The 20,138-nt window shown below is 60.6% G+C and overlaps 1 protein-coding gene across 2 annotated transcripts in view; it reads right to left on the bottom strand.

Moving 5' to 3' along the window:
• Positions 1-2,229: 2,229 nt before the first annotated feature.
• ZCCHC14 (zinc finger CCHC-type containing 14) overlaps positions 2,230-20,138 on the bottom strand; it is a 40,662-nt gene continuing 22,753 nt past the window's right edge. Inside the window, exons 3-13 of one of the 2 annotated variants that reach the window (XM_040982260.1) lie at positions 18,582-18,655; positions 10,471-10,542; positions 8,328-8,437; positions 7,847-7,941; positions 7,711-7,765; positions 6,350-6,632; positions 5,827-5,918; positions 5,580-5,707; positions 4,784-4,924; positions 3,250-4,710; positions 2,230-2,285 (exon numbers count right to left, since the gene is read on the bottom strand). In XM_040982260.1, coding sequence (XP_040838194.1) covers positions 2,230-2,285; positions 3,250-4,710; positions 4,784-4,924; positions 5,580-5,707; positions 5,827-5,918; positions 6,350-6,632; positions 7,711-7,765; positions 7,847-7,941; positions 8,328-8,437; positions 10,471-10,542; positions 18,582-18,655 — 2,567 coding nt within the window. Of the gene's footprint in view, positions 2,286-3,249; positions 4,711-4,772; positions 4,925-5,579; positions 5,708-5,826; positions 5,919-6,349; positions 6,633-7,710; positions 7,766-7,846; positions 7,942-8,327; positions 8,438-10,470; positions 10,543-18,581; positions 18,656-20,138 lie in introns of both variants that reach the window. The other variant, XM_040982261.1, reaches the window with a different exon arrangement.

The raw sequence follows: 20,138 nt of genomic DNA, 5'->3' as shown, positions 1-20,138 counted from the left end.
ATAAAGGACTAGAGTTCTAAACACTGAAGGGGAATACAGGGCGTACAACTACTATATTAACAAGCTGACTCTCGTAGCCTGCTGGCGGACAGACTGCTGGTTTTGGAAATGCTGTGTCTTCTCTAAGTGCTGGCTCCCGCCCCTGCACGCTCTCACTTTCCAATTACGAAACTGTGTTGCTCAGGAAACAAGACTCAGTAGTCCCTTTGTCCCTCTGGCCCCGCTGGGAGGCGACGGAAACACGGGTGAGAAACGGAGACTCCAGCAGCACCCAGCACGAGTGGCCAGTGCCACGGCCGCCCGCCCGCGAGAGCGCCGCCAGTCGAGGCTGCCACTTGGGGAACGAAGGACCCCGAGGGGTCAGTCCGTTTTCTGTGTTTTAAACTGACAGTTTCCTGATGAAATGCAAAATGCTCTTTTAGCTTCTCGACTTTGGTTGCTTCTGGGAGGAATCATCAGAGAGAATACTGCTGGCCGACAGTGTCCAGTCCAATGCTGGCTCTGCCCGGGAGCTGTGGCCGCCTCCGAGCCGAGTGTCCTGTGGCCCTGGCAGCCCCCTGAGGGGTCACTGCACACGCCTGCAGGCGGGGCGGACGGCCCACCCGGCTGGCCTCAGCTCGGTCACACGTCTGATCCAATTTCCTGTGGCAAGGTTAACACTTTCCCCTGTACTGATGACTAAACCCAAAAGCTGAAATGATTTTCACCTTTGCTATGAGACACTTTTCATCAAATTCACTGTGTTGAAGTAGGATTTATTTAAAATACTTCTTTGTTAAAAAAAAAAGGAATCTGAAGTTTGGCTCTCAGCACATCCGGGCCACCACCACGGCCTCAACATCACTGAGCACGCCTAAGTCATTCAACCCGAAGCGCCAGTTCTGGTTAAGGCAAAGTTGTGTCAGTAACTGTTGACATTTCGTAGTGTTTCCAGTCCTACCAGCTGCTGCATTAAGCATCCCGGGGCTCCCGAGGACCACGGGCCGTTCTGCATTGCATAGAAACAAAAGTAGCAGTCTGCGCTCAGGCCTCGGAAGCCGGCCCAGGAAGCGAGTCCGTCTCAAGGACACACCGCCAGACCTCACTTCCCACAGGGCTTCTGCTCTGCGTGGTTCTACATGAGGTCAACTGAATGGAATGGAAAATTTTCAGCTGGAAAGTTCCTGGCACGACCTTAACCCACCAGTATGAACACTGAAGGCTTCAGCATTTTAAGTAATGTCACCAGAGTGGGCTGTCCCTTTACCCAGGACGGCCGGAGTCCCAAAATCCCAGACCAGATGCTCTCATCCCACTGGGGTCAAAGACCTAGAGAGGACTTTACTTCCTGCCTTAAACGAACCCAATCTGGTGCTTGCAAGCCCTGGGCTCCGTGTGGGCTGGGTGGTCTCCCTCTGTCTACCCCCCCACGGAAGTCCCCTAGCATTTAACGGGACTGCCAGTCAGTACCCAGGCTGATACCAACCGGCTGACAGAGAGAATGTCAAACCTTCCGCTCGGACATCGAAGGACTGTATTCCTGTTGAAATGTCTGTCTCGAGTGTGGATCTGGTAGCAGCGTGCACCTGTCAGAGGCAACCGGGGAGCCGGGCCCCACTGCGTGTCCGTGAGCTCCCGCGCGGTGCTCCCGTGTCTGGGCCCTCAGGAGCAGGCTGCTGCATGTGGTCAGAGCAGGGGTCGCGAAGACGGAGCCAAGACTGGAAGCGGTGCCAGGTGGCGCGGCCTGCTGGTGCCGACTCTCGACGACTTCCGGAAGGCCCCTGCGCTGCCCGGGCTCAGGAGTTCGTCTCCTAAACGGCAGCTGTCACGTTCCACTCCTCGTAGTGCAATCCTTAAAAATCCCAGAGATTAGTGCCTCATCGCTTCAGCAAAAAACAACAAAACGGGCGACATTTCCCTAACCCGGGGGGGCCGGAGTCCGACCGGGGGACCCCACCCTGATTGCGTAGCTGCCCTGGAATGACGTGAGCCTGGAGGACCGAGACATGTGAGCGGCGTCGGCCACCGCCACGGAGACGCCTGCTGGGCGAGGCCAGAAGTCAAGCTCCGCTCGAGGATTTGGCAACGAATCGAGTTGGATGCATGTCTACGCTGGGTTCTCTCTCCAGTCTAGTCAAGTAAAGCACCTTTGGATTAAACATTAAGCTCGACAGCAACTAGACTTGTCAGTTCTGTATTTAATTTTCCTCATGTCTCCATGGCGTAGTGATGTTGTCGCCAGAGAAAACTTCAGTCGGTGGAGTCCAGGCTTTCCGCTGGGGGCGCGTATTTCAACCTAAAAGTACCTGGAGAGGAGAAAGAGACGACACGGGGTCACTTCACGGCTGCCGGGAAGCCGGGGTGCAGCTACCCGCGGGGCCGCCCCGCTCCCCGGGCCTGGACAGCACTCTGCGGCGTGTGCATCCGGCCGAGACCGAGGGCAAGGTGACCCGTCCACTCCTGGGACTCGACCCTGCACTGCGCGGGAGGCTCCAGGGACACAGCCTGGCTCCACGAGAGCCCACGTGGCAGGGCCACCAGGCCCGAGTCACAGATGCCTCCCGCCACAGGCTCGGGGCGAGCACGGGACAGGCGGCTGGGCACCCCTGGCAGCAGTCAGGCCAGGCCAATCGCTCAGCTCCCAGAGCCCAGCTGCTCTGCAGCCCAGCGCTGCGTGCACAGCGCCACAGGCCCTGCGTGACACCAGCCCACGCAGGCACTTGACCTAACCACGAGACCAAACAAGCATGGAGACAGGCAGTGCAGGGCTCTGAGGGAGGCTCTGAGGGAGGCTCTGAGGGAGGCTCTGAGGGAGGATCTGATGGAGGAACTGAGGGAGGATCTGAGGGAGGATCTGAGGGAGGCTCTGAGGGAGGATCTGAGGGGGCTCTGAGGGAGGATCTGAGGGAGGATCTGAGGGGGGATCTGAGGCAGGATCTGAGGGAGGATCTGAGGCAGGATCTGAGGGAGGCTCTGAGGGAGGATCTGAGGGAGGATCTGATGGAGGATCTGAGGGAGGCTCTGAGGGAGGATCTGAGGGGGGATCTGAGGGAGGATCTGAGGGAGGATCTGAGGGGGCTCTGAGGGGGGCAGCAGCTCCCTTCTGTGGGGTCTCAAGTGTGGGGCTGCACATGTGCCATGAGTGGGCACCTGGCATTACACCCTCCTGGCCCCAGACGGCAGCGTCTGCAGGAACAGACTGAATCCCACAGGGGCCCTTCCTCCTGGAGGCAAAGCCGCCATTCAGAGTCTGTGCGTGCCACCCCGTACCTTGCCGATTGAAATCCATGGACGGCTGCTTGCAGTCCTGGGCACGGTGACCAGTGGCCCCGCAGTTGTAGCACGACAGGTTCCCACTCTTCTTGTGACCGGAGCCATTGCTGCCCCCCACCAGCCCCTGCGCTTGGTACATGCCCGCAGGCCCCGCCATGAAGTTCTGCATGGGCGGCACAGCAAATGTGGACTGGCCGCCCAGGACGGGCTCCGTGGGGACACTGCTGCTGTAGGGCGCGTGCACCACAGGGAAGGTGGAGCCGCCGCCATACTGCTGAGCGCCGACGTAGCCGTTGCTGCACACCGGGCTGAAGGGCAGGAAGGGCAGGGTAAACACGGACGGCCCAGAGAACGGGTGCTGGAAGTAGTTGGCGTAGCTGACAGTGAGGCCGCCAGAGCCACAGCTGCCGCTGCAGCCACAGGACGTGCACACGATGCAGCCGGGTGGGGGCGGCGCAGGCTGCGGCGGCGCTGGGGGCTGCTGATGGTGGTGATGATGGTGGTGGCCCTGACTCGAGGCGGCCATGTTCCCCGTGGAGCTGCCACCACCAGCACCGCTGCTGTAGAAACTGTTCTCCGGGACAGAAGCGAGCGCAGGACTCGAGCTGGGGGCCGGGCAGCTGGGCAGCGTGGCCATGTTAGCAAAGGACGTGGCGGGGAGGCTGCTGGAGGAGGCAGTGTTGCTGCTGGCACAGAAGCCGGCCTGCAGAGGGCTCACGGGCAGACTGCTCACTGAAGGAAAGGCAACTTTGGTGCTGGCTGTGTAGAGAGCGTTCCGGGGGCTGATGACGGCGGGGGGCACGCTGAGCTGCACGTTGCTGGGACAGGACGTCTGCCCGGACATGGGGGTGTCTGCGGGAACTGAGGAGGACAGCAGCAGCTTGATTGGGGGCCGGGCCACGTGCAGCACGCTGCTCGGCGTCCCCGTCGCAGCCGTGCTCGACTCCCCTGCCAGGGCCGGCTGTTGCGCTGTCTTCAGCACCCTGTCCAGTGTGGATGCGTGTACAACTTTGGCCCGGGGACCGAAGGAGACTGCGGGGGACAGGGAGCTGCTCTCTGAAAGTCCAGAGAGGACCTGCATGGGCTGATGGGGCGAGGACGTGGGCAGCACATCCATCATGGCACTGCCAAAGCTCTTGTCCACTTTGACGCTGCCCCTCGGCCCGGACCCTTTCCCCCTCTCCTCGAGAGACAGGAGCGAGTGCACAGACGGCGAGAGGAGCCTCACGTCCGAGCCCCCCCTCTCGGACTTGTGCACAGAGTTCAGCATCCGGATGGGTGCCAGGTGCGAGGCGGCAGGCAGCATCTGCGGGGGCAGGGGGTGGTGTGCCGCCGGGCCGGAGCCGGCCTCGTTCTGCACGGGGAGGACCTGGGCCGTGGGCCTGGCCGCGCTGGACGTGAAGTGGCTCAGCAGCATGACCGGCTTCTCCTTCTCGGGGCCCTCCAGGGTCTCCACACCTACAGGGACAAGCACAGCGTCAGCCAGCGGCCCGGCGGCCGAGGGCGGCCCCTGCCCCAGCCGCATCCTTACGCCGCTCATTCTCCTCCGCGCTGTCAGAGCTCTCTTCCCGGGCCTGCACGCCCCGCGGGCTGGAGGAGGAGCTGGAGTACTCGGAGGAGCTGCCTTCCCGGGGCAGCTGGTGAGAGGGCTGCTCCACATCCACCCGCAGCTCTGCAAAGAAACACAGCACGGTCCCACATTCCCTGACCCCGCAGGCCAGCGGAACCGGGCACCCCTCCCAGGGTCACCCCTTCCAGACGGGCCCTGAGGCTGGTGGCCCACACACCGCCCAGGATCCCAGGCCAGTGACCCCGCCATCACTGGCAGGGCCTGTTTACCAAGGGGCTGACAGAACACCCTTTAGTCAGTCACGGAGTAGGACACCGCCATCTCCCCTTTCTGTTCCCATCATACAAGGCAGGAGGAAGAGGATGCAGTTGAGAAACCAAATCCCTAGCGAGTCACACCCCCAGAGCAGAAGGCAGGTGGTGCGGGAGGGAGGCGCACAACCTGGGCAGAGTTCTGTGTCTGCCCACTGCAGCCCTGCCCGGCTCTGTGTCTGCCCACTGCAGCCCTGCCCTCCCCCACAGCCGGCTCTGTGCCTGCCCACTGCAGCCCTGCCCTCCCCCACAGCCGGCTCTGTGTCTGCCCACTGCAGCCCTGCCCGGCTCTGTGTCTGCCCACTGCAGCCCTGCCCAGCTCTGTGTCTGCCCACTGCAGCCCTGCCCGGCTCTGTGTCTAGCTGGCTGAACAACTCAAGTTCACCGGTCTCCAGATGCTGACTCAGCACGGCACACGTGAAAGTCGGGACAGAGCCCTCACCTACCTGCAGCGTGGCTGCCGCGCCCCGTCTGCACGGGCCCCACGTGACTGGTGGGGGGCACACGAGCCACCCCGCTGCTGGTGACCAAGGGCGTGGCTGAGGGGTTCAGGCAGCGTCTCTCTGACTTCTCCCTGGTAACACACGAGCACAGGCGCGGTGAAGTCACACCCCCGGTGCCCCCAGCGGGCCACCCCAGGCGTCAGGTGGCACTGGCAGTCGGGGCAGGCCCAGTGAAGCAGGGCACACTTACTTTTCCAGCTCCAGTTGAGTCTTGAGTTTTTTCTTTGCTCCCATGGTGAGGGATTCAAATTTATTGAGATCTTCTTCAGTGAGGCTCAAAAACTTCCATAGGATAAACAAATGGCCAGTTAGCAGAGCCCTGCCTCTCACTGCCCGCCAGCAGCCTGCCTTCTGGAAGAGCTGTAGTCTGACCCACCAACTTCCCAGTTTACAAAAAGCCACCAAGCCACTCTGCCCAGCAGGGGGAGCGCAGAGTTCATCAGTGACCAGTGACCACAGGCCTGCCCAGAAGTCAGCCCCGCCTCTGCTCTGGACCAGCGCGGGAGGTGGACTGAGCAAACGGCGGCCCTGGGGAGCGAGACCTACAGAGCTGGGGAAGCCTGTCCTGCTGCCCGGAGCTTCCGCAGAGGGAAGCCGTGCCCTGCCAGCCCCAGCTCGCCACCACAGGCACTTCAGAAACCAGCGTAACTGCTCAAGAGATGAGGTGGGAACACAGGTGGCTCGGAGCCTGGCACCCCCAGTCAATGACACACCTTCTCCATGGTGAGCTGCTTGAAGACCGGGTAATACTTGTGCAAGCGCAGCTTCCGCAGCCAGTCTAAAATCCCGTTCTGCTCCTGGGTCTGGGGGGCCTGCAGACCGGAAGGCATGAGGATGGCGGGCGAGGCGTCCATCTGGGTGCGGTAGGCCAGCGCTGAGCCTGCGCCCGCTGAGTGAGAACAGTGGGGCAGGGCGGTGGCTGCGCTGGCGGCGTGTGGCAGGTGATGCTGGGCGCTGCTCTGAGAGGCCGGGATGCCAGCCACTCCGCACACGGGCCTGCAGGACAAGCAGGGACGCAGGAAGACAGCGTCTGAACACCCCACCCAGGACCTCTGCCGGGGGTATGCACAGGCCAGCACCTCCTGGATGGCCTCCCACGTCACTGTCCACTGTGAACCCTGCACACACTCTGCCCTCTCCCACGCTGGCCTCCCCGGCCCTGCATTCCTGTCATGAGGACAGGCATCTGTGGTTACACACCCATCTGACTCGGCCGTGTGTATCCGCACCGTGTGCGTGCCTCTGGGTGTGAACACAAGGACCACCACAAGACTTTGGGCCAAAATGCCCAATCTCTCATTTTTTACTTAGAAAAATAGTTTAGCTAATCGTGTGAGAGGCAGAAAGCACCTCCTTTGTCAGTTCATCCACAATGCTTTCAGAAGCCAGGACTAGGCCAAGCTGAAGCCGGGGCCCCCATCCAGCTCTTCCACATGCTTCCATCAGTGCTGCCTCTCAGGGTGCGATTCACAAAGGACTGAGACTGGGTGCCAGAGGTGGGGGAAGCCCAGGCACTGAGGGGTGAGCCGGGCACTGAGGGGTGAGCCGGGAACTGTGAGGCAAGCCCAAACACCTGCAGGGGCAAACACCTGCACTGTGTTACTCTCAAACAGCTGGCTCTGGCAAAGCACTCAAACTGGCTCCAAGTGAAGCCGTGACGGTCCAGGTCTTCAGGGCACAAGAGGCTGCCAAGCGCAGCCAGCTTGCCATGCCCCCTGCCTGCATACGTACTCGGTGCTGCTTCCCAGGGACCAGGCAAGAGACTGAGCAAGATCAGCGTCCCTCAGAAAAACCCCACTCTCCACACAGCCATCAACAGAGGAAGTGTACATGACAAACCCCCTGGCCCAGCTTGGCATCAGGTCGCTCCAGACAGCAGGCCTCTTCCGCAGACGCTGAGGTCCCCGTGGGGAGCTGCTGCACAGGGGGCCTGAGCCCAGTGCTTGCAACGGACACGTGCCCCCAAGAATCGCTCTGGGGATTTGCTCGCTGGATCTCTGCTCAGGCCCTGCCCCTCCTGCCAGGCCCAGAGGGGATGGACGCAGCTGTGTGCGCCCATGCAGAGGGCCCTTACCTTCCAGACACACCCATCATGGCGCCCACTTTGGAGAGGGAAGGGTTGCCAGGACCTGTACAGAAAACACGCGCCGTCAAGCCTTACAGGCGGCCCGAGAACTCTCCTTCCCGCAGGCCCTCATGCACAGACTCACTTGGACCCGGAAGCGGTGGGCTGGGCGCTGCAGTGCTGAAAAACTTCTTCACGTGGTCATTTTTTAATACGTGAGAAGGTAACGAAGACAAATACCTGAGAATCAAACCATGACTCGGTGGGCACTGACGCCCCCCGGAGCCCTGGGACAGACGCACACCGAGGCCGCTCCTGCTGTTCCCCCCACGAGGACTTGGGGTGTGGGCAGAGAGCCAGAACTTGGGAGCGGCCACTGTCACCCACAGGATGCCAGGACTCGCAGTCAGGCCCAAGATGCCAGCCCAGGTCCCTGGTGGCACCAGGCCTCGTGTCACTGTGCCAAACGCAGGCTGTTTACGCGGCCCTAGTTCTATCTTGGAGCGCTCTCAACTGGCAACGCCAGCGCAGAAGTGGCCATCAACATGACTTCCTGAGACCTCCAAGGCCCCAGGAACGCTCAGCAGAGGCTGCCCGCCTGCCAGGGACAGCCAGGGAGAACCGACCTCAGGCCTGTGTCCAGGTCCACGTGGCTTCGCTCGGCGTAAAACGGCTCTGGGGCAGCTAAGCACGGAATGAGCTTCTCCGAGCTCTCCTCCGGGTGGAGCTGCGACAGCTGCAACAGAAGCAGAGGTGCTGGAGGCATGTCAGCGCTTGCTGCTCCCAGGACCCTCAGCTGGCAGCACCCATGGGTCCCGCACCCACCCGGCACGGAGGTAGCCCCCAGAGCAGCACCCCTACTGGAACAGCAAGAAACAGTTTGCAGCCTGACCTGCCCAGAGCCACCAGGACGCCAAGCAGCAAGGCCACCACTGGACACAAGGACACAGGTGGCCTCTCCTGTGGCACCACATGAGGGGCCCCACAGGCTGCATGCGGCCAGCGTGAACACAGCCACCTCCCTGGGTCCTCTTCCCTGGGTGTGAATGCCGAGAGCCAAGTAACGCCACAGCCCTGGGCAGGCTCCCGGATGCCCTCCCAGCCCAAGGCAAGCCTGCACACCAGGGAACAGGGCAGTGCTTCCTGCCTCTGGCACCAAGCGATGCGGAGACCCACACTGCTGGGAGAAGGGTGGAAGCTAAGCCCCTGCAGAAGGGGCATGAAGCCCCCTGGGGACCAAGGCCCCGGACCGACACAGAGCAGAGGCCAGTGCAGGGGAGAAAGCCCGCCCAGACGCCCCGCTCCAAGGCCCGTCCAGGAACAGCACCCACAAGCCAAGAACCTGGTAAGGTCTAGAAATCCCACTCAGTGCCAGAGGCCACAGGGACCACGGAGAGCCCAGTGAGGCAAGCCACGAGGACAGCCACCACCTGCTGGGGGCGCATGGTGACACCCCCCAAGCCCCTCCACTCTAAGGACCCACTGGTGGCCTGACACTCCAATCAGTTTTCCAGAATCTTCCAAACATGTCACCCACCATTCAATTACAACGTACAAGACATGCTGACAGCCGGAGCGGCAGGAGGAACTAGCATTGAGGGGTCCCAGACAGGCTTTGCAGTGGCCGCGAGGACCCATAGCATTTAGGGTCCAGGGAGAGGGGAGACAAGAGGCTCCAGGGCACAGACACAAGCTCTAACATAAGAGCTGTCACCCCATGGCAGTGAGGCCAGACGGGGACTCAGCAGCCTGCACAGAGCAGAGAAGGGGCAAGAGATGACCTGGCCCGAGCAGAGGAGGCAGTCGGAAAGGCCCGGCTCTCGGAGGCCTCAGCACAGCCCCGGCGCGTGCCGGCCCGAGGACGGCAGACAGCGAGGCAGCTACCCAGACCAGCAGCCAGCCCCGTGCTGGCAGTCATCGTGGGACGCAGGAGTCCTTCTAAGAGAGACGGTGGCCCGGGCCAGCAGCACGGAGGGCGTGTGGCTTTCCGGGCGTAACCCTAGGAGCTGGGAGATGGGTGCCCTCTCGTGCCTGGCTGGCTACAAGGCTCAGCCGGAGCCAACGTGTTCCCACGCGAAGCCTGACTCCTCTTCCTGCTTTCCTTCAGAAACTGTGAGACCAACCACAGCTGAGTGCAGGCCACGTCCACCACCCAGGCGCGGGCCAGCGACTGTGCACACACGGGCCACGTCCACCGCCCAGGCGCGGGCCAGCAACTGTGCACACACGGGCCACGTCCACCGCCCAGGCGCGGGCCAGCGACTGTGCACACACGGGCCACGTCCACCGCCCAGGCGCGGGCCAGCGACTGTGCACACACGGGCCACGTCCACCGCCCAGGCGCGGGCCAGCGACTGTGCACACACGGGCCACGTCCACCGCCCAGACGCGGGCAAGGGGCTTTAAATGCCTAGGCACACGGATGTGCACGTGTGTACGTGTGGGCAGAGGGGTCTCTCTGTGGTAGAACTTTTTGTTCATGGTATTCCCTGAGCCCACCCTAACCGGAGGGAAGCCCAGTGCGGAGCGCAGACTGGCTGACGTACCTGCCTCTCCCTCGGCTTCTGCCAAGGAGGCTGGGCTCCAGAGGGAGCCACATGCAAGGACTGGCGGCCTCGTGGCCGCACATCTCGGGGAGTTCAGGCACACGGCTCGCCCCCTCAGGAGCGTCTCCCTGCTGCTGGGGAAGGGGCTGCTGAAGTCACTTGGCAGTGTCAACGGCTGCCTAGGAGTGGGAATATTAAAATTTAGACTCCTTAATCACCTTACCTTTGAAATAAATTCAGTCACTTCACAAGAAGATTTGGTTACTGATGTTACTGAAGAATCCGACCACAAGACCTTAAAAAAAATAAGCAAACAAACCTTAAAGACACACACACTTAATTCACAGCACACACGTACACGTTCCAGTGAGCGAGTGATTTCCATGTCCTCCACCAATTACCCAAAGCCAGCGTCTACACTGCGTGTGCCAGCACTCACACAGCACCGTGAGCCCTAGAGAAGGGCTGTCCTTGCCGACAGTGGCCACGGCTGCAGGCTGGGCGGCGTGAGCACGGCAGGATGCCAGGTCTTCCCGAGCAGGGCAGGGAGGCAGCCTGTGGTCAGCCAGCCGGAATGCTGGGAAAGGCAGCCGACAGGGCTCTGCGGACAGGCCTGCCCAGCTGCCTGCCAGCCACCTGCACGGGCGCCGTGCTGCCAATTCCTCGGAGGGTCCCGGGGGGTCGGCCGGGTCTTTGCCACCACCAGACGCCCAGGGCCACAGTCACAGAAGATGCCAGCTACAGGGTGACTTCTGATGGCCACAGGTCAGCTGAAGGCATACACCCAACAGGGGGACAGTACATGACCAGGGAAGCTAGGCTGCCTTGGGAAGGGACAAACACCAAAGACAGACCTTGTCCTGAGGTCCAGAAGTTACCAAAGGATTCCAAGTCAGGAAAGAGGATGAACTAATGTGTCACTCTAAAGTGGGCTTAGAGAGAGGCCAGAGTTAGATCCACCCGCCCGCCTCCATGCTGGGCTGGACAGAGGCAGGCACAGCCCTCCTGGCCCTGAGACAGGGGCGCCCCTTCCACAGCACTCAGTCCTCAGAACCACGGCAGCTGTGAGGCTGTGCTGCAGGCCACATACCCGGCCCCCTCCACTGCCAGGACAGCCACCAAGGCTGCGCTGCCCACGGCCCCTGCAGCCAGACACCAAGTGGGCACCACAGCACAACTGACATTTACTTAAGAACAACTGCCAAGAAACACTGTTCTTACCCTCTCCCACCTGTTTCTGACTGGAACCTTCTTCCCTGTCCCCACACTACAAACACATCTGCTCCCCGGCAGTTCAGCTTCAGGGTGCACAGCTGCGCTGAAGCTCACTTCCTGCTTTGGGAACACCCAGGGTTACCCCAAGTTCCCAGCAGGCAGGCACTGTTCACTTGCTGTTCAGTCTGAGCACGGAGGGGGGACAGGCCACAGCAGGTGCACGCTCTGCTAGCCTGGCACATGCTAGAACTCAAGTCCCAGTCACCCGCCAGCCACAGCATTACTCTGCATGTCCCCAGGGAATGCTGCAGCTGGGGGCCAGCACCCCAGGCTCACTCAGAGTCACCCCAGGCACAGCAAGGAAACAAAGGACCTCAATGACTCTCCATGGCAGAGCACGCCATGTTCAGGGTCTCTCCACAGGCAGCACCAGTTCCCCCAGCCCATCCCCTTTCCACATCAGCCCGTGGAGGGCATGATGCCGCAGGTGCCAGTCACCCAGATGGCCTGTGCGAAGTCCAGCCTGCATGATCCTGGGCAGGGGGCCCAAGACCAAAGCCGTGCAGGCTTAATCCTGTCAATTATGAGGAGAACACACCCCAAAGGGCAGGCTATGGAAAAGCAGCTGCCAGACTCGAGAGCTCCCGAGAAGGAAAGAAGGCAGTGGGAGTGCCCCTCTGCCGGGGTGGGCAGCACCACACGACCCACCCAAACAGAGCACAACATCCACAGGAAGCAGTCCAGAAGTCCCACAAGAGGAGGGCGTGCAGACAAGGAATCTCGCAGCAGCAACAGGAAGCCTGGGAGGATCCCCCATGGGGTGGGCAGGGGCTTCGCACTGAGCGGCCGCCAAGCCCCCACCAGGCCACCACAAGGAGCACATTCACAAGAGCAGTGTATCCAGAGCACTTGGGAAGGAGACAGGGAGAGGCAGAGAGAGAGGGGGGCAAGAACGGGCCACAGGGGCCAGGCCGTGTCCAGCAGGCCGGGGACCACACGGCTGCAGGGGCAGCACCACTCGCCCTCTGCCCACCAGCCTGGATGTGTCTGCAGCTACGACCCCAAGAGCTGCCGGCAGACTCATCCCTTGTCCAAGCAGGTATTCAGAGCAGATAATGTAACACTGATTTAGGGTGTAATTCAAGTGTTTCTTCAGAGTAACTTGCAGGGCAGGGATAACAGCTGAAAAGGACTTTCCAGCACCGCTATACAATTCACAAGTCAACACCAGTCACTGCAGGCGTGGAGTCTTTCCTTTCTGATTATGTGTAATATGGAAGTATTCCTTGTTAAAAGATTTTCCCTTTTACATGTTTTTTTTTAACTATTATCTGTTTATCTGAAAGGCAGAGGGCATGGGGCAGTGGCCTAGTGGCTAAAGTCCTCACCCTGAAGGCGCTGGCATCCCATATGGGCACCACTTCACGTCCTGGCTGTTCCACTTCCCATCCAGCTCCCTGCCTGTGGCCTGGGAAAGCAGTTGAGGACGGCCCAGAGCTTTGGGACCCTGCACCCGCGTGGGAGACCTGGAAGAGCTCCTGGCTTCAGATCAGCTCAGCTCTTTCCATTACTGCCACTTGGGGAGTAAATCAACGGATGGAAGAGCTTTCTGTCTCTCCTTCTCTCTGTCAATCTGACTTTCTAATCATCAATCTGACTCCAGTCATCCCGCTTGTACTCTCACCGCCCACTCAGGCCAGCACACCTCCCGGCTTCAGGCTCAGCCCAACTGCTCACAGCAGCCAGGCAAGGTGTGGCTCTCGGCAAAGGCGTGGGCCTCCGCGTGGGCCTCTCCCGTGGGGGGCCAGGACCCGTGGCCTGGTCAGCACTGCTGTCCCCAGGGTGTGCGTTAACAGAAAGCTGAGTGAGAAGCAGAAGAGGCAAGATTGAAACAGGCACTATGATACAGGAGACATGTGTCCCCAAGGGCTTTGCTTTTATTTTATTTTTAACTGCAAAGTCAGATATTCAGAGAGGAGGAGAGACAGAGAGGAAGATCTTCCGTCCGATGGTTCACTCCCTAAGTGGCCAGAGCTGAGCGGATCCGAAGCCAGGAGCCTCTTCCAGGTCTCCCGTGTGGGTGCAGGGTCCCAAGGCTTTGGGCCGTCCGCCACTGCTCTCCCAGGCCACAGGCAGGGAGCTGGATGGGAAGTGGGGCTGCTGGGATTAGAACCGGCGCCCTTATGGGATCCCAGTGCGTGCAGGGCGAGAACTTTAGCTGCTAGGATACTGTGCTGGGCCCTAAGTATATAAACTTTAACATGAGAGAGCGCAAGAGAAGCTGCAGCTGATGATCTGAGATGCCACAGGGCGCGGCCTCCGCGCGCACTCGGCCGCCTCCAGCTGCGTCCTCACCTGCAGCAGGATCCTCACTGCACAGCCGCCTTCGAGTCTCACCAGTGAAGCCAGAAGAGCTGCCGAAGTGGACATTCCCACGTGTACAAATTCTAATTTAGTACTTTTTTCTTTAAGATCAATTTATTTTTATTGGCAAGTCAGATTTACGGAGAAGAGACAAAAATCTTCCATCCATTAGTTTACTCCGCAAGTGGCTGCAATGGCCAGAGCTGAACTGATCTGAAGCCAGGAGCCAGGAGCCTCTTCCAGGTCTCCCACACAGGTGCAGGGTCCCAAGCACCTGGGCCATCCTCCTGTGGCTTTTGCAGGCCATAAACAAGGAGTTGGAGGGAAGTGGAACAGCAGGGACATGAAGTGGCGTCCACATGGGATCCTGGTGTGTGCAAGGCTAGCACTTTAGACACTAGGCTACCACACCGGGCCCCACCTGGCTTCAGATCAGCTCAACTCCAGCCATTGCAGCCACTTGGGGAGTGAATCAGCACATTGAAGATCTTTCTCTCTCCTTCTCTCTGTATATTTGCCTTTCCAAGAAAAATACATAACAAATCTTTAAATAAAAAAAGTTCTGGTGTTTGCTCTACATACTCATTTTATGTCCTCAGGAACTAGTTTCTGACAACTACAGTTTCAGCAAAAATAAAACCAACTCCATGAAAGACAACAGGAGACCTCAAATTGTTCGTCAGTTACTTCTACACCCTTCTAGAAAGCAGTGGTCCTGGTACAGAAAGCTCAGATGCAACAGCCCCCAGACGCGCGACTGGTCGGCAGGGCAGGAGCTGTGAGCTGCGGCTCCGGGAACACCCACGGCCCTCTCCACGGCGCAGCCGCCCCTGGGCCGAGCACCCCGCGCAGCTCACGCCCCTGGGCCGAGCATCCCGCGCAGCTCACGCCCCTGGGCCGAGCATCCCGCGCAGCTCAGGGCCGATTGCATTCAAGAGGACAGTCCAGGCCGTTTCCGCCCAAGTCCAGGGTCTACGGACAAGAGGAGGAGGGTGACTAACCTTCTGATACATTGTTGCAAGCTGCCCCAAAGCCCAGCCATCCCCACGGACCCCGCCCTCCTGCGGAGCCCAGGCTGCACGGTCCACTGCTGTGGCCTGGGCTCCGCTTTCTTTCTTCTTCTCCTTCTTTTTTTAAGATTTATTTATTTTTATTGGAAAGTCAGATATACAAAGAGGAGGAGAGACAGAGAGGAAGAACTCCTGCCCAATGATTCACTCCCCAAGTGAGCACAATGGCCGGTGCGGAGCCAATCCAGAGCCAGGAGCCAGGAGCTCTTCTGCGTTTCCCACAAGGGTGCAGGGTCCCAAGGCTCTGGGCCGTCCTCCACTGCTTTCCCAGGCCACAGGCAGGGAGCTGGATGGGAAGCAGGGGTGCCGGGATTAAATCCAGCACCTATACAGGATCCTGGCATGTTCAAGGCGATGACTTTAGCTGCTAGGCCACTGTGCCGGGCCCTGGGCTCTGTCTTCTAGCACTGTGTATCAACAGACTCATCTGTGGTATGCATTCCCTTTTTTCAGAATAGAGAGTCTGGTTAGTTTCAACAATTATGATCCAGCGACACTGCTACCGAATCAGCAGCCCACTCCAGCACACTGCCACACACACACCCAGGACCGGGCCGGATCAGCAGCCCACTCCAGCGCACTGCCACACACACACCCAGGACCGGGCCGGATCAGCAGCCCACTCCAGCGCACTGCCACACACACCCAGGACCGGGCCGGATCAGCAGCCCACTCCAGCACACTGCCACACACACCCAGGACCGGGCCGGATCAGCAGCCCACTCCAGCACACTGCCACACACACCCAGGACCGGGCCGGAACAGCAGCCCACTCCAGCGCACTGCCACACACACACCCAGGACCGGGCCGGATCAGCAGCCCACTCCAGCGCACTGCCACACACACACCCAGGACCGGGCCGGATCAGCAGCCCACTCCAGCACACTGCCACACACACCCAGGACCGGGCCGGATCAGCAGCCCACTCCAGCACACTGCCACACACACCCAGGACCGGGCCGGATCAGCAGCCCACTCCAGCACACTGCCACACACACCCAGGACCGGGCCGGATCAGCAGCCCACTCCAGCACACTGCCACACACACACCCAGGACCAGGCCGGATCAGCAGCCCACTCCAGCGCACTGCCACACACACACCCAGGACCGGGCCGGATCAGCAGCCCACTCCAGCGCACTGCCACACACACACCCAGGACCGGGCCGGATCAGCAGCCCACTCCAGCGCACTGCCACACACACACCCAGGACCGGGCCGGATCAGCAGCCCACTCCAGCACACTGCCACACACACACCCAGGACCGGGCCGGATCAGCAGCCCACTCCAGCACACTGCCACACACACCCAGGACCGGGCCGGATCAGCAGCCCACTCCAGCACACTGCCACACACACCCAGGACCGGGCCGGATCAGCAGCCCACTCCAGCGCACTGCCACACACACACCCAGGACCGGGCCGGATCAGCAGCCCACTCCAGCGCACTGCCACACACACACCCAGGACCGGGCCGGATCAGCAGCCCACTCCAGCGCACTGCCACACACACACCCAGGACCGGGCCGGATCAGCAGCCCACTCCAGCGCACTGCCACACACACACCCAGGACCGGGCCGGATCAGCAGCCCACTCCAGCGCACTGCCACACACACACCCAGGACCGGGCCGGATCAGCAGCCCACTCCAGCGCACTGCCACACACACACCCAGGACCGGGCTGGAGTGCATCTTCCAGAGACAGACACTGCAGCTCCCTTGGGGAAATTCCCAGCTATGGAGCTGAGGCAGGTGCATCTCAAACTTACTAAAAGAAACTGCCAAAGTATGTTCCAGCAGTGTTGAGATTCCAGGTCTGTCCTAGGCTCCCACGCTGGCGCTTGTGGCCAGGCCGGGGAGATCTGCCCCGACAGGTCTTCTGACTACAGACTCTGTTGTGAACAGAGACTCTACCAGCTAAGTGATCCGCAAGTATCTTCTGCTACTCTGGGACTCCCCATGCTCCTCACAGTTCTTTTCTTATTATTAGAAAGGCAGATCAGATTCATGGAGAGGAGAGACAGAGAGAAAGATCTCCCATCTGCTAGTTCACCCAAGTGGCCGCAACGGCCGCAGCTGATCCAGTCCGAAGCCAGGAGCCAGGAGCTTCTCCCAGGTCTCCCACACAGGTGCAGGACCGTCCTCTACTTGTTTCTCAGGCCACAAGCAGGGAGCTGGGGAGCAGCTGGGATAGGAACCAGCACCCGTATGGGAACCCGGGGCTTGCAAGGGGAGGCCCTCTCACAATGCCTTTCCGAGAGCTGGTTGTGAATGCTGCACCGCAGTCAGGGCAGCAGCTCCGGTGTCCCAGCTCAGCAGTGTGGGTGACCCCAGCCTCCTGCCGACGAGGCCCTGCCTGCAAGGCAGCGACGGACTTCCGGTCCAGAGGCTGACCCAGCCCTGGCTACTGCAGATGGGAGCTCACTCTGTCTTCCTGTTTCTGTCTCTCAGAAAAACAGAATAAGAAAACAGACTCCTGGCTTAGTTTACATCCCCTCGCTCCCCCTCCTCCTTTCCCAGGTTTAGTTCAGCTTTACGGGGAGGTCTGTGGTCAAGTTAAGAGTTAGCTCTGCAGGGGGGACCGAAGGGGAGGGGACGCTGTCCTGCCCACAGCAGTCCTCGAGCCCCTGCAGCCGGTGGGATCTGCAGTCAGGAGCCGGAGTCCTTCAATCGACTGTGAACACCCTCCTTGCAGCCCTGTGAGCTTCAGAGCCAGCCTGGGCAGTGGGGGCAAGGGGCACACAGGTGCACAGTGCCCGCGTGGGGAGGCGAGGTCACCCAGAGCTGCCCTCTGGTCACCTCACAACACACCCCTCAGGCACGCGCCATGGTCCTTCGGGAAGAGCTTGCTGCCGTGCTGGAACTGGCCCACTGCACGGACACAGCTGTGTGAGCACGGCCAGGGCCCCAGGGCAGGGAGCCAGCCCAGCAGCCTGCCACCCCGTCCTCATCAGAACCTCCCTGTAGGAAGGTTGAGCCAGCCTGGAGCACCTGTTACATGGCATGCCCCCTGGAATCAGACCAAAGGCCTGGAGCAAAGCCCAGCCCACTAGGACCAGCACAACGCTTTCAAAATACATGCCGCCAGCATCAGAAAGAAATCATGCAGAGCCACCTTCCTGCCAACAGGAAACCAGGGTCCCTGCACCCCCTGGGGACACAGAGTGCTCCAGCAGCAGCAGCCCCCACGGAGGGGACGCAGACACGCAGCAACCATCTCTTCCTCCTGAGCACGCTCCCGTGGCTCCCCGTCAGAGGAACGCACCTACGCCACATGTCCACCTGCTGCCAAGCCAGCCTCCAGCGACGCCTGAGCACCATGCTGCCGGCAGCCAGGGGGCCCAATCAGCTGCAGGACACTTCTCAGCGTTCGGCAGCTGACAACCAAGACACTGAATTCTGGCCAGCACAGCCCAAGGGAGGCATCCAGGGTGCTCGCAGGGACATTCCTCCCCTGGATGAGCAGGTGGGCACAGGTGCCCCAGAGCAGGGCAGAGACCCCTCCAATGGATCCCTGTGGCCTCACTGCCACGACTCCTCAGCAGCCCTAACCCTGGGGCCAGCGACGGGGACCTGGGCAGGCAAGCTCCCACGAGCCCTGAGGCGCGTTTGCCATGCAACCCAGCTGAGCACCTCTGCTGGCCCAGCATGTCCCTCCCAGCCCTGAGACGGGGACCCCCTTACCTCAAAGGAGCAGTCCACATTTCGGTCACTTTGTGTGTGCGACAGCCCCTTCAGGTCTACCTTTTCAACACTCACTGCAAGACAAACAACAGGATTATAAAGTGGAAGCAGACCCCAGCGCCAAGCACGGCACTTCAACATCTCACAGCTGAGGTATTTGTTTTCTTTATTTTCCTCAGTGATTTTGAGAGCAGCGTCACCGACAGCCAGCCTCTGCGGGTTCACTCCCCGGATGGTGCAGGAGCCAGCACTGGGCCAGGCCGGAGCCAGGAGTTCTGAGTGTCCTCCGTGGCTGCAAGGGTCTAAGCACTCGGGCCATCTTGTATTTGCTCAGATCATGAGCAGGGATCTGCATGGGAAACGGTGCAGCCAGCACATCAAGTGGCGCCCCCTATGGGACGCCTTAACAGCTCCTGCTCACACAGGTCCCACGCAGTGTCCACACCTGTGGCTGGCACAGCACACCTGCCCAGCAGTGCCCACACCCCTAACTCTGCTTTAAAATAAATAAATCTTTAAAACAAAACACAAAAGCCAAGGGTTTTGTCTGAACTTTTTGTTACAGCAAAGTCAATACTTTGTGCCTTTCTGGGCAAACCTAGGTTTCAGGAAACCAGAACACAACAGCTCAGAGTGGGGAGCTCTGCCCTAGGCTGGTGGGGCGAGGCAGGCTGTGGCCCCTCCGCTGCTCCCACCACGGGCAGGTAGAGTGCTCCCAGGCAGATGTGCACAGCTGGGTGTCAAGGCCAGCTGCTTCTGGCTGTAGGATTTGAGGGACAGCCCACTGATGTGCTGCCAGGCTCAGACCAGCTGCGCACTCGCAGCTCCAACTCCAGGCATGCGTGTGCAGACCTGGGGGACGGAGCTGCGGACGGCTCCACCTCGCACAGCCCTAAGGGTGTGCATGGGGACAGTCCAGAGAGCTTGCTGAAGCTGCAGCTGCACCGTCAGGAAGTGCCCACCAGCCTCGCACACCATGGGCAGTGGCAGAGCCATGCAGCCAGGACACACACCCGGCGCAGGCGCTCACACCTGAAGTACGGGGGCAGGACACCTGCGCCACTCAGCACGTGAAGAAACAGAACTGATATTCTGGAATTGGACAGAAGTGAACATTTTAAGGGGGATAATGGCTAAACAGTCTTTTGGCTGAATGTCCACTCCAGAAGCACAACAAATCCAACCCAGCTAAACCAAAGGAACCATGATGAGATGCTGCAAAGCCAAGCGAGCTGCCTGCGAGCAGCTCACCTGCCAGCCTGCGGGCTGACGCTCCTGCGGCGGCTGGCCTGCACGCCCAGGCTCTCATCGGAGGCCTCACGGCGGCCAGAGGCCTCTCCAACCCGGAGGGAAAGTCACAGGAAAGCAGAGGAACCCACATGCTGCGTGGAGGGCCCAGCCAGCACCCTGCTGGTGTGCACCCCAGAAGGCGACACGGTGAGCTGAGGGGACCGTGAGCCAAGGGGACTGGGCAGCCCCTCACAGTGAGCAGCCCGACACGGCTCCATGACGGCAGCCGAGCCCCCTGAGGACTGTCCCACTGCAATCGGTGCTTTA

Source organism: Ochotona curzoniae, unplaced genomic scaffold (assembly GCF_017591425.1).
Source record: "Ochotona curzoniae isolate NIBS_2020 unplaced genomic scaffold, NIBS_Ocur_1.0 contig_3622, whole genome shotgun sequence".
Classification (NCBI taxonomy): Eukaryota; Metazoa; Chordata; class Mammalia; order Lagomorpha; family Ochotonidae; genus Ochotona; species Ochotona curzoniae.
This window is presented reverse-complemented; position numbering and strand designations above follow the sequence as displayed.